At 41.1% G+C, this 12904-nt stretch overlaps 1 protein-coding gene across 1 annotated transcript in view; it reads right to left on the reverse strand.

The window, feature by feature from the left end:
- Positions 1 to 736: 736 nt before the first annotated feature.
- Positions 737 to 12904, reverse strand: part of LOC137023111 (sodium- and chloride-dependent GABA transporter 2-like) — a 33316-nt gene continuing 21148 nt past the window's right edge. The window contains exon 14 of the mRNA XM_067389785.1: positions 737 to 1270. Coding sequence (XP_067245886.1) covers positions 1094 to 1270 — 177 coding nt within the window. The 3' untranslated portion in view covers positions 737 to 1093. The remainder of the gene's footprint in view (positions 1271 to 12904) is intronic.

Raw genomic sequence — 12904 nt, forward strand, 5'->3', positions numbered from 1 at the left:
AACAAAACCATGCTTTAGAAATATTTTTCTTTGTTAGTTCATGTTACCTAATGTAGTTAATTAATGGAAGCTTAATGTAAAGTGTTTAACATGTTGTTAAATAGAAAACATTTTATATTTAACTCTAATTATTAGATTTGACTAAAACTATTTGACCTTTTTCATCACCTGCTGGCTTGGAAATGTCACCGTGGAACAAAATAGTTTGCTTAAGTATATTGCGAGTGAACTACTTGGTATTACTCTGATAGGTCTAGAGCAAATCTACCAAACCAGATGCTTTAGCAAAGCCATGAAATTATATCAGACTGTAGGCATACCCTGTTTTATGAGTTTGAGCTATTACCTTCGGGCTGGAGATTTAAGGTGCAAGTGTTTTTTTAGAAATAGGGCGAATATCAGGCAGTGCAATGCTTAAATGAAAGTGTCTGAGTGTTTTGTCATTCTGATTTTGTGATTTTATACTGTGTGATTTTCATACTTATGTACATTGTTTTTTTGTGTGAATACATGTTGAAACTCGTTGAAACAAAATTTCCCCATGGGAAAAATGGGGACTATGCCTATTACTAGGCCTACTACTTGGCTAACTAACTCTTGGTCTGTTCTTAATCTCAGATTAAATGATTGTCATTCCCCCCCCCAGAAACCTTGAAAGATAATGACAATGTCTTGAGCTCACATAATTTAAGTTCTTTTTAATATGAAAAGAAAAAGCATTTCCATACATGGTTGCAACAATATTTTAGTTCTAATTTTTCCACGTTTTATTGTAAAAAAATTAAGCTATCAAAGAAGCAGAATTTTGAAGTGACTGATATTATTTTGAAAAAAAAAAAAAAAAAAAGATAAAAGAAGATATTTATTTAGACATGTGAAAACACTATGCTTTCGTCAAGGACATGCATATCTGATTAAAATACAAAGATTACTAAAAACAAATTCCTCATTTTCATCATGTGCAAGCAACCTATTGCAGGAACACATAAGTCTGGCATGTATCAGACATGTAAAAGCACAATAACGTTTCAATGACATACATTTTGCAGTTCAGACACCCTTGTGTGCTTTTGTCAAGGACATGAATAGCTGATTAAATTGCAAAGATTAATAAAACAAATTGAAATAAATAGCAAGGCTGAGGATCTTTTAGTTTGTGTTGCTCCTGACTGTCTTCCATCTCTGTGATGAAGGTATTTTCTTCTATTTCAGCTTGTTGCTTACAGATAAAAGGGAGGTTTGTGTCAGGACTGCACAGGTGATGCCAACGCTGTCGAGACAGACAGTGAAACAACATTAATCTGTTAGTTGATATACTCTTGGTTTGTTATGAGCTTTGGTTGAAAGTTAAACATACATCCCTGACCTGATAATATTTCAGCGGCTTATTCATTTCTTGATCATGTTTAATCTCACCTGCTTTAGGCTTCCTTTCTCAGTAAACATTCGGATCAGTGCCCATCCAGGCACCAGCAGAATGGAGGACAGGGCCAGTAACCAGCCTAGTGCGTACGCCCAGTCCGGGTACACATACCAGCAGTTAAAAGCGAGAGGCTTATTGTACTTCACCATTGAACAGACAAATGACACCTGAAATTGGACAGAAGAGAAAGATAATTTGATTATTTTAGAGTAAGAACAGAGTGAGTTCAACTGAGGCACATTATAGACCCTTGTGGTAAAGAAATAATCCACTGATTTACACATTCTTCCAAACTAAGGTAATTGGGCCTTAATTCACTAATAATTGCTTTGATTATTCATATTTATACGTACAGGAGAACTTCTCACGAAAATAATCCACCAAATTCACAACATGTGCGTATGTTAATCTCAGATTAAATGATTGTTATTTTTTCCTCAGAAACATTGCTCTTACGTTAATGAATTTGGAGTATTCTAAATAAGTGACTGTGTGCCCGATGATATATATCCATATGAGGGTTTTTCTGCACACCCTCTCAGCAAACATAGGTGCTTGAGCTTCTCATGTGTTATTTGTGCATCCTTGTTTCCTTTCCTCTCTTCCTTTCCTCGCATCTTAGCTCCACCCCCTTAGGATGCGAGGGAAGAATACACCTGTGTATCCTCACTCATGACTCCTCAGGAAGATTCTCTTTCCTCTCCTCCTCACGGTGCAATTAGAGAGTGCTTCTCAATACTCACACTGATGCTTCCTCGTTTCCTCGCTCCTACATCCTCCAGCCTGTGACCCGGAAACCGATCAAACTCAGCCATCTTGAAGGACATCTCAATTCTCTAACTGCACCACAAGGAGGCAAGGAACAAGGAGTGAGGAAGCTTCCCGAGGAGCTATGAGCGAGGATACACAGGTGTATCCTTTGTGGAAGTTTTCTCGTCTAACCTGATGCACATATATATTCTCTCCCCCCTTCATATTTCACAATAATTGAAATGTATGTGTGGCAAGGGGGGCGTGGTTCAGCGGAGTCTGCAGTGGGAGAGTGGCAAGAGACACGTGGTAAGTGAGTGGATTAAGCGCAAATAACAAACGCCTGTCTCTTGTTTCAGTAATTGGTGTGGAGAGAGTATTTAATGCCAGGAGAAGCAGGAGCGATTGAGAGAGAGAGAAGGACTACTGACTGCTGCACTCCTGGATATCTGCTTGACTGTCGGAGTGAACTGTGTTGTTATTTATGACCGTTTTGGTGCCTGTCTGCACAACTTTGTGTTTATTATTTCTAAAATAAAGCAGTCAGTAGTCAGCCGACCCTGTCCTCTTCCTTCCTAACATACAAACTCTGTTACAGTATGCTTTACTTTTTCAGTTTAAATAAACTTTACATCTCACATTTTTCAATGGGGCATCCATTAATGCATTATTAATATTTATAATGAATTTTTTAAATAACCAAACTTCAACAACATAAGGGCAGATCCCTCGAGTGTAGCTTATGATGCTTTGAAGTGATGCTCAAGTGATCAAGAACATTCCAATAAACAACATTTCCTCCGATTCCTTCTTCCTCGTTTTCTTTCCTTGCATCCTCCCCTCACATCCTATGGGGTGTGGAGCGAGGAAAGGAAGTGAGAAAAGACTTAAAACTTAAAACTTTTGCAAGACCACCCAGAGTATGTGGTTTTTGTGTATGTGCGGTTTCAGATTCAGTTTTTCCCTTTTTTTTTGTGTGTGTGTGTAAATTTTGAATAAAATTTAGAACGAAAATTACTGATGAATCATGATTTGTTCATGAAAATGTTCTTATGCAGATTTTATACACAAATCCGTGTGTACTCAACAATGAACAATTAATTAATTAACATGAGTACTGAGTCTTAATTAATAATTAACATTAAAATTGTAATGATTTCATTAAAATTTATTAAATAATCATTTTAAATACATGCAGAGTTCTCCAACCCAAAGCAGCATCTAACCCTAACCCTAACATAACAACAATCAAAACTCAAGGTGAGCTCCTCTGGGCTTGTAATACACATAACACAGGAAATGCAATTAGCTAAATAGTAATAAAATTACAGTATTTATTTAGGGACTATTTAGTGAATGAGTTCTCCTCATGGAAATGGAAAGCGTTGTCAGAGTGGAAAAATTAAAGCAATGGAAGAGGCCTGCAGTGATGTTGAGGCACATGAATGCAATGCATATATTTTTGACCAAGTATAAGCATCTGTGAATCCAAAATAAAGATACTTACCAGGGACACAATATTCTATATAAGTCAAGTATATTATATATAAGTCAAGTATTTCCAGCACAACATGAACATGTAGTTGGGTCAGGACTTTGTCATGTCTTCAATGATATCAAACATTTTCTCAGCCCCTGTGGCATATAGTGGAGAACGTCTCAGGTTACATATGTAACCCTAGTTCCCTGAGAAGGGAACAAGACACTGCGTCAATGGTGCTTTAGGAACGCCTCTGTGTGATGGCATCTGATGCACTGTGTCAATGTCACAGGCAGCTTACGTCACGACCAGGAAAGGATAAAAGCACATTCAGAAAAACTGGCTTTAGCTTCAATTACCCAAAGCAGGTCGATCACAGGGATGCAGGAAGTATGGCAAAACAATGCAGCATCTCGTTCCCTTCTCAGAGAACTAGGGTTACAGATGTAACCTGAGACGTTTCCTTTCGAGAGAATTCATTCTGCGTCAGTGATGCTTTAGGAACAATATACCAAACAGCATACTTACAAGTGCCTGTGCGTGTGAAACTGTGGCACAATAAGACCTAAGCACCTGAGAACCTGGAGCAGCATCCAAGTTGAGGTTGTAGAACTAGCCCACCGCATCACAAACTTCTTTAAGGGATACACCCGACAGTAAGGCCATGGAAGCCGCCATAATCCTAATAGAGTGATCTCTGACAGCCAAATGTGATGGCTGACCAGAGACCTCATAAGCAAAAGTAATAGCCTCGACTATCCACTTGCTGACTGTCTGTTTGGAAGCAGGGAAACACTTTTTAGACGATCCAAAACAGACAAACAGCTGATCAGTTTTCCCGTGTTATTAGAGGGTTCCTCCCCACAGATGTACCATCCAAATTGACTTGGTAAGCTGAGATAACCTTCAGTCTGGAAGGGGATAGCCCTGCTGAAAAATTATCTTGCAGGAATTCAAGCACTGGCCCAACCGGGCAATTAACTGGATCCCACAAAAGCGAAAACTTTCCACTTCAGGACATAAAGTTTCCTTGTGGATGGAGCTCTGGAGTGAAGTATGATCTCTACAACCTCAGTTGAGAGATCAGAGTCTATGAGCTGGGCCCCCTCAGAGGCCACATCTACAGGTTCCACATCTCTAGGCGGGGGTGAAAGATCGCGCCTCCCGCCTGAGACATAAGATCCCTCCTAACCAGAATCTCCAAGGGAGAGTCGTCGAGGAGAGATACTAAGTCCAAAAACCATATCTGGCTCGGCCAGTACAGCGCTACTAACAGTAGACCTTTTCCTTCCTGGCAGACCTTTTTCAGAACTCCTGGGAGCAGAACGATTGCTCTTAGGGAGAGCATCTTTCCTAGGGACCACAGGAGGATCCGGTGTGCCAGTTTGCATAGTGGATGCGAACACAGACCCCCTGCAAATTATGTAAGAGACCACCGACGTGTTGTCAGTACGGACAAGCACATGATGGCTTTTTAGATCTGGGAGGAAGTACTTCAAAGCCATGAAGACTGCCATCATCTCCAGACAATTTATGTGCCACGAAAGAGATGACTGCTCCACAGACCTTGGGCTGAGCAGCCTTCTATTACCTCTCCCCAGCCACCACTGTTAGGGTCTCATGTACAGCAGGCCAAAAGGTATTACGTTGGATGCAGCTGCCATCAGTTCTGACTGTCCATTTGTTCTGACTGTGCTAAAATTAGCCAGTCGTTTATATAGTTCAGAATGCAAATGTCCTGCTGCCTGAGCGGGGCCAGCACTGCATCTATGCATTTCGTGAACATGCAGGGTGAAAGAGCTAGGCCGAATGGAAGATAGTGGTATGCTTCGCCCCTGAAAGCAAACCTCAGGATCTTCCTGTGTTGTGGAAGGATGGAGACATGGAAGTATGCGTCCTTTAGATCTATCATGACAAACCAGTTCTCTGATCTGATTTGAGTCATGATCTGCTTCAATGTCAACATCTCCTGACAGAATGATTCAGATGACGAAGATCTGATATAGGACGCAACCCTCCATCCTTCTTTGAAACAATGAAGTAATGGCTATAAAACCCAGACTCTCTGTAGGGTGGAGGGACCCATTCTATAGCCTCATTCGCTAACAGGGTCTTTACTTCTTGTTGCACTAGAGCCTACCCGGGATGCACTAATGTTAGTAGCACCCCGTTGTATAGTGGTGGATGAGAACCAAACTGGATTCTGTACCCTTTCTCTATAATCTACAGGACTCTTTTGGCCGGAAGCCTTCTTTGCCTGAGGAACGGTCCTCAGATCCGGCTTCTGCTTAGAAGGCTTCAGCTGAGAGTGTCACCCTGACCCCCAAGATTCCTGTGGCAGAGCATGAGATGCGACACTCTCTTTTTATTGCGTTCTATATGAGGAGCTTGACAGCTGTGGCTGCTCATGACCAGCAGCCTGAGAGGGCTGGTGGCAGTGAGGGAGATAGCATTTAAATGCCTCTGCTTGCTTTTTAGCCACCTGAAACCTCTCAACGACCATATTTACAGCATCGCCAAAGAGGCCAGGGGGCGATAGCGGGGCATCTAAAAGGAAGGTGTTATCTTTTTCTTTTATCTCAGACAGGTTGAGCCAAAGATGTCTCTCTGTGGCCCGAGAGATAAATCTGTAGCCCGACGCAGTTCTGGTGCCAGGCCCAATCCCCTCGTCACCACCCAGATCCCTCAGCAGATCAGCCTGATATGCCTGAAGTATTGACATGGTGTGCAGACATATACCAGCCTGACCTGCTGCAGTGTATGCTTTTCCCACTAGCACTGATGTAGTTTTATAATGGCTTAGTGGGAAGCGTAGGGGCCTTCAGGGGCACTCCTGAACTGGGAGACAGATAGCTCGCAAGCGTCTGTTCAGCCCTGGGCATCACCCCATAGCCATACTCTTTCAACCCCCCTATATCAGAATATACATGGACTTGGGGGCTGAAAAGACGGGACAAGTATGGTTTATTCAAAAATCTCAGAGCTGGATCCATCAGATAAAGGCAGAGAAAGGGTGGCACCAATCTCAAACCCCTCTGAGAGATCAATTTGCAAACCCCATGTTCTCTGTCCAGATCCATGAGGAATGCAAGCCTGATCACTTTCCTCAAAAAGTGACAGGTGGGAGCGGAGCGTGCGAAGCAGCAGCCTCTCACAATGCTTGCAGTCAGCCCCCAGACAGCAACTTAGTGTGGGCCAGATCCGGCCCACATCTGGTACATGGGGAATATCACATGGACCAGATGCGGGCCAGATCTGGGCCGACACTATGTTGCTGTCAGGGCCCCCTCGAAGGCTGACAGAGCATGCTCCACACCCAAACATATAACACATGATACGCACAAGTCGTGCATATCCCCACCAGTGAGAAAAAGAGGGCAAGGAGGAACACACTTCTTGAATGTTTGGTTCACTATAATGTGATTGTGTAGTGCACTATATTGGGACAGACAACAATAAATAAGACACACAGTTTGACACAGAGTGCTTGCTGAGTCACAGAAGCTAAAGCTGGTCTTTCTGGATGTGCTTTTATGCTTTTCTGGTTGTGACGTCACCCGCCCTTAACGTTCACTCTCGGCATTGGACTAGTTGACACGTGCATCAGACACAATCACACAGAGGCATTCCCAATGCGTCATTGACGCAAAGCGAGTTTACTGAATTATATTGAATACTATCAATATCTAAAACATTTTGTATTTCACTTTTATTTTTATTGTAGTCAGAGTCTGTTAATGTCAGTTCCTGTAGCTTGTTTGCAACTTACCAAAGATCCAACCTATGGCTAGAGATTCGAACACAGACAGGAACAGCAAACAGGCTCCATTACAGGCATAGTAGTCAAACAACTGGAATACATACATCCCCCCCTGCAGGTCACAATACAATATTGCAACTAGATATAGCGGAAAAAGTTTGATTGTAACTGTAATGTTTTCAAGGTTAGATATGTGCTTGAATTGCTGTTGATTCCATATATGAATTCCATTGTTTATATCTAGATATAGTGGGTAGTTCTCAGAGTAATCCATTATAGTTGATATCCAGAGTGTAATTTAAACCTACTTTTAGATATCTGTAAGTTATAAAGTATAAAGGCAATTTATTAAATGCTTTTGTTAAATTGGCTGTCCTTAAAGGGATAGTTTACCCCAAAAATGTTATGTTTATCTGCTATCCCAGGGCATCCAAGATGTAGGTGACTTTGTTTCTTCAGAGAACACAAATTATGATTTTTAACTCCTTGCGGTCTGTCAGTCGTATAATGCCTGTTGATGGGAATTCCATGTATAAGAGTAAAAAAAAAAACATGCACAGACAAATCCAAATTAAACCCTGCGGCTCGTGATGAGACATTGATATCCTACGACATGAAACAATCGGTTTGTGTGAGAAACGAACAGTATTTATATAATTTTACCTCTAAAATACTACTATGTCCAACTGCCCTGCACATCTGGTTAGTGAGGCCAAAAAATGCACTCTGATGACGAAAGTGACCTCTCGCACTTTGCTTCAATGAGTGCTGTTTTCATAGTTTTTGTTGCTAAATCTGATAAAACTGTGCAGTTTACACTATGTACCTAACAAAAAAAAAACCCAAAAAACAAAGGTTTCATTGTTTTATTGCATTTGTGCTGCATCCTTTAAAGTTTGTTGGAATGGAGTCTATAATTACATCAGTGATGCACTTGTTCCCCGTGGTGCTGCGCAGAGCTGGTCGTCGAGAAATTTTCCTTTCTGATCTTCAGTCTCACTTTTCGGCAGGCTGCAGCTGCCGTGTGAGCGCGTTAAGAAAGGTGCAGTGCGCGACGACTCGACGAACGGTTCCTTTCTGTCCATGAATTTTGCGGCTCCCATAGACTTTCCATTCTCTCCTGATCTCAGCTTTTGAGATTGGGAGGGCATGGAAAACCCCCTGGCCATTCAGATTTGGATCTGAGCCAGACAGACGGGAGGAGGAAGAAGCGAGAGTGAGATGGGTGATCACATGTAAACACTGTTGCGTTTATAATCGATCCCCCAGCTATTTAAAGGGCGATTTATATCTACCCTCTTCTCTTCTTCTTCTTTAACCTCCCATATATATATATATATATATATATATATATATATATATATATATATGCTCAGGTGCATCTTTTACAGTTGGGCTGTCAGCTGCCCCTTTGATAATATTTTTTCTAAAGGCCGCCTTCTGGCTTGATAGTGAAAGTGCTTTTAGGCTTAAAATAACTTTTGATTTCATCCTTCTTCACGCATTAATAAGGAGGGAAAATCTTCGTTCTGCGAGCTGCATTTTTATGTTTATAATAAGTGTAGACCTTGTTTTTCCTGTATAGCTTTCCTGAGCATGTAGTCAGTAAAGTTAGAAGGGGTTCTTTTGGGCAAAATAACTGTAGAATTATATACCAGCCTGACCTGCTGCAGTGTATGCTTTTCCCACTAGCACTGATGTAGTTTTATAATGGCTTAGTGGGAAGCGTAGGGGCCTTCAGGGGCACTCCTGAACTGGGAGACAGATAGCTCGCAAGCGTCTGTTCAGCCCTGGGCATCACCCCATAGCCATACTCTTTCAACCCCCCTATATCAGAATATACATGGACTTGGGGGCTGAAAAGACGGGACAAGTATGGTTTATTCAAAAATCTCAGAGCTGGATCCATCAGATAAAGGCAGAGAAAGGGTGGCACCAATCTCAAACCCCTCTGAGAGATCAATTTGCAAACCCCATGTTCTCTGTCCAGATCCATGAGGTATGCAAGCCTGATCACTTTCCTCAAAAAGTGACAGGTGGGAGCGGAGCGTGCGAAGCAGCAGCCTCTCACAATGCTTGCAGTCAGCCCCCAGACAGCAACTTAGTGTGGGCCAGATCCGGCCCACATCTGGTACATGGGGAATATCACATGGACCAGATGCGGGCCAGATCTGGGCCGACACTATGTTGCTGTCAGGGCCCCCTCGAAGGCTGACAGAGCATGCTCCACACCCAAACATATAACACATGATACGCACAAGTCGTGCATATCCCCACCAGTGAGAAAAAGAGGGCAAGGAGGAACACACTTCTTGAATGTTTGGTTCACTATAATGTGATTGTGTAGTGCACTATATTGGGACAGACAACAATAAATAAGACACACAGTTTGACACAGAGTGCTTGCTGAGTCACAGAAGCTAAAGCTGGTCTTTCTGGATGTGCTTTTATGCTTTTCTGGTTGTGACGTCACCCGCCCTTAACGTTCACTCTCGGCATTGGACTAGTTGACACGTGCATCAGACACAATCACACAGAGGCATTCCCAATGCGTCATTGACGCAAAGCGAGTTTACTGAATTATATTGAATACTATCAATATCTAAAACATTTTGTATTTCACTTTTATTTTTATTGTAGTCAGAGTCTGTTAATGTCAGTTCCTGTAGCTTGTTTGCAACTTACCAAAGATCCAACCTATGGCTAGAGATTCGAACACAGACAGGAACAGCAAACAGGCTCCATTACAGGCATAGTAGTCAAACAACTGGAATACATACATCCCCCCCTGCAGGTCACAATACAATATTGCAACTAGATATAGCGGAAAAAGTTTGATTGTAACTGTAATGTTTTCAAGGTTAGATATGTGCTTGAATTGCTGTTGATTCCATATATGAATTCCATTGTTTATATCTAGATATAGTGGGTAGTTCTCAGAGTAATCCATTATAGTTGATATCCAGAGTGTAATTTAAACCTACTTTTAGATATCTGTAAGTTATAAAGTATAAAGGCAATTTATTAAATGCTTTTGTTAAATTGGCTGTCCTTAAAGGGATAGTTTACCCCAAAAATGTTATGTTTATCTGCTATCCCAGGGCATCCAAGATGTAGGTGACTTTGTTTCTTCAGAGAACACAAATTATGATTTTTAACTCCTTGCGGTCTGTCAGTCGTATAATGCCTGTTGATGGGAATTCCATGTATAAGAGTAAAAAAAAAAAACATGCACAGACAAATCCAAATTAAACCCTGCGGCTCGTGATGAGACATTGATATCCTACGACATGAAACAATCGGTTTGTGTGAGAAACGAACAGTATTTATATAATTTTACCTCTAAAATACTACTATGTCCAACTGTCCTGCACATCTGGTTAGTGAGGCCAAAAAATGCACTCTGATGACGAAAGTGATCTCTCGCACTTTGCTTCAATGAGTGCTGTTTTCATAGTTTTTGTTGCTAAATCTGATAAAACTGTGCAGTTTACACTATGTACCTAACAAAAAAACCCCCAAAAAACAAAGGTTTCATTGTTTTATTGCATTTGTGCTGCATCCTTTAAAGTTTGTTGGAATGGAGTCTATAATTACATCAGTGATGCACTTGTTCCCCGTGGTGCTGCGCAGAGCTGGTCGTCGAGAAATTTTCCTTTCTGATCTTCAGTCTCACTTTTCGGCAGGCTGCAGCTGCCGTGTGAGCGCGTTAAGAAAGGTGCAGTGCGCGACGACTCGACGAACGGTTCCTTTCTGTCCATGAATTTTGCGGCTCCCATAGACTTTCCATTCTCTCCTGATCTCAGCTTTTGAGATTGGGAGGGCATGGAAAACCCCCTGGCCATTCAGATTTGGATCTGAGCCAGACAGACGGGAGGAGGAAGAAGCGAGAGTGAGATGGGTGATCACATTTAAACACTGTTGCGTTTATAATCGATCCCCCAGCTATTTAAAGGGCGATTTATATCTACCCTCTTCTCTTCTTCTTCGTTAACCTCCCATATATATATATATATATATATATATATATATATATATATATATATATATATATATATATATATGCTCAGGTGCTTCTTTTACAGTTGGGCTGTCAGCTGCCCCTTTGATAATATTTTTTCTAAAGGCCGCCTTCTGGCTTGATAGTGAAAGTGCTTTTAGGCTTAAAATAACTTTTGATTTCATCCTTCTTCACGCATTAATAAGGAGGGAAAATCTTCGTTCTGCGAGCTGCATTTTTATGTTTATAATAAGTGTAGACCTTGTTTTTCCTGTATAGCTTTCCTGAGCATGTAGTCAGTAAAGTTAGAAGGGGTTCTTTTGGGCAAAATAACTGTAGAATTAGGTTGGCTAATTTTCAAAATATGCAGGCTGCTTTATGGCTGCTATTTTGTAGCCTCCTATGTTAGAGTAACTTCTCAGCTAACACTTTAATTTGGTTTGACACTTTTTGGTTTGGTCTTCACATTGAATTATATTCAAGTTTCAGATTACGATGCTAAATATTCTAGCTTTCATTCTCTAGGGTTCATTACAGATTCCAGTTCTGTTCTGTGAAATATTTATCCTGTCTGGATGGCATGTATTACAAAGCATTCATGTTTGCTTTGGGTTCTAAGCTTTAGCCTTACACACATATGTGAGCTTATTCATGTGCTGCCACAGGTTAACGCCTGTTTCTGTGATAACAGGCTGTGATTACCCTCTATCTATGAACGTGATGTTTTGTTGTACTCCCTGGTTAGAGTGTGTGTTTCACTGAGTGCATCACCTGTTGGATTGCACAATTGCACAGCGGATTATACTCCCCTCAATACGAGGTTTTTTAGCGCTTAGCTGAATGGCTCTTAATGGCCGCTTGCTAACGCCGCATGTAACAGGTAGGCCCTCGGGGCCTCCTTTGGCAACATGCTGGCATGTACCTTTTGCGCTTCTTTTACATTGTTTTTGAAGAGAGTAAAAGGGATTTTATGTTGTTCTCCTCTATATTCAATTAAAACTACTTATTTATTTAATTGTTTAGTTTATTACCTGTGTTCCAGGTGTTGCCACAGCTGGTCCATGGCAGTTGGGCACTGAAAGAGAAGAGGAGGTAGAAAAGTGCCCAGGCCAGTAACACATGCAGCCATACAGAAGAATCAGTTGTCCTGCAAAGCCAATACATGACAAAAGCAAACAAAAACACAGACTAGAAGAGTAGAATCCAAACTGGAAATAAGTGATTTATATGCACTCCTCAGCACCCTAGACAAATGCAAATTTGAGAGGGCCAAATATTAAATATATTATATACTTTACATATACAACCAAAGGGAAGCAGCCAGGGGGCCCAACCAGCTTTATGGCACTTCAGTACAATTTCAGCAAAGGCAAAATTTGAATTTTGTAAAATATAAAGTTTGCATTTAAAAAAAAAAAAAAAAAAAAAAAAAACACCATTAATGTTTTTAAATCTTTGTAATTCTTTATAAAGAATTATTTATCCTTACAA

The sequence above is a fragment of the Chanodichthys erythropterus genome, chromosome 7 (genome assembly GCF_024489055.1).
Source record: "Chanodichthys erythropterus isolate Z2021 chromosome 7, ASM2448905v1, whole genome shotgun sequence".
NCBI lineage: Eukaryota > Metazoa > Chordata > Actinopteri > Cypriniformes > Xenocyprididae > Chanodichthys > Chanodichthys erythropterus.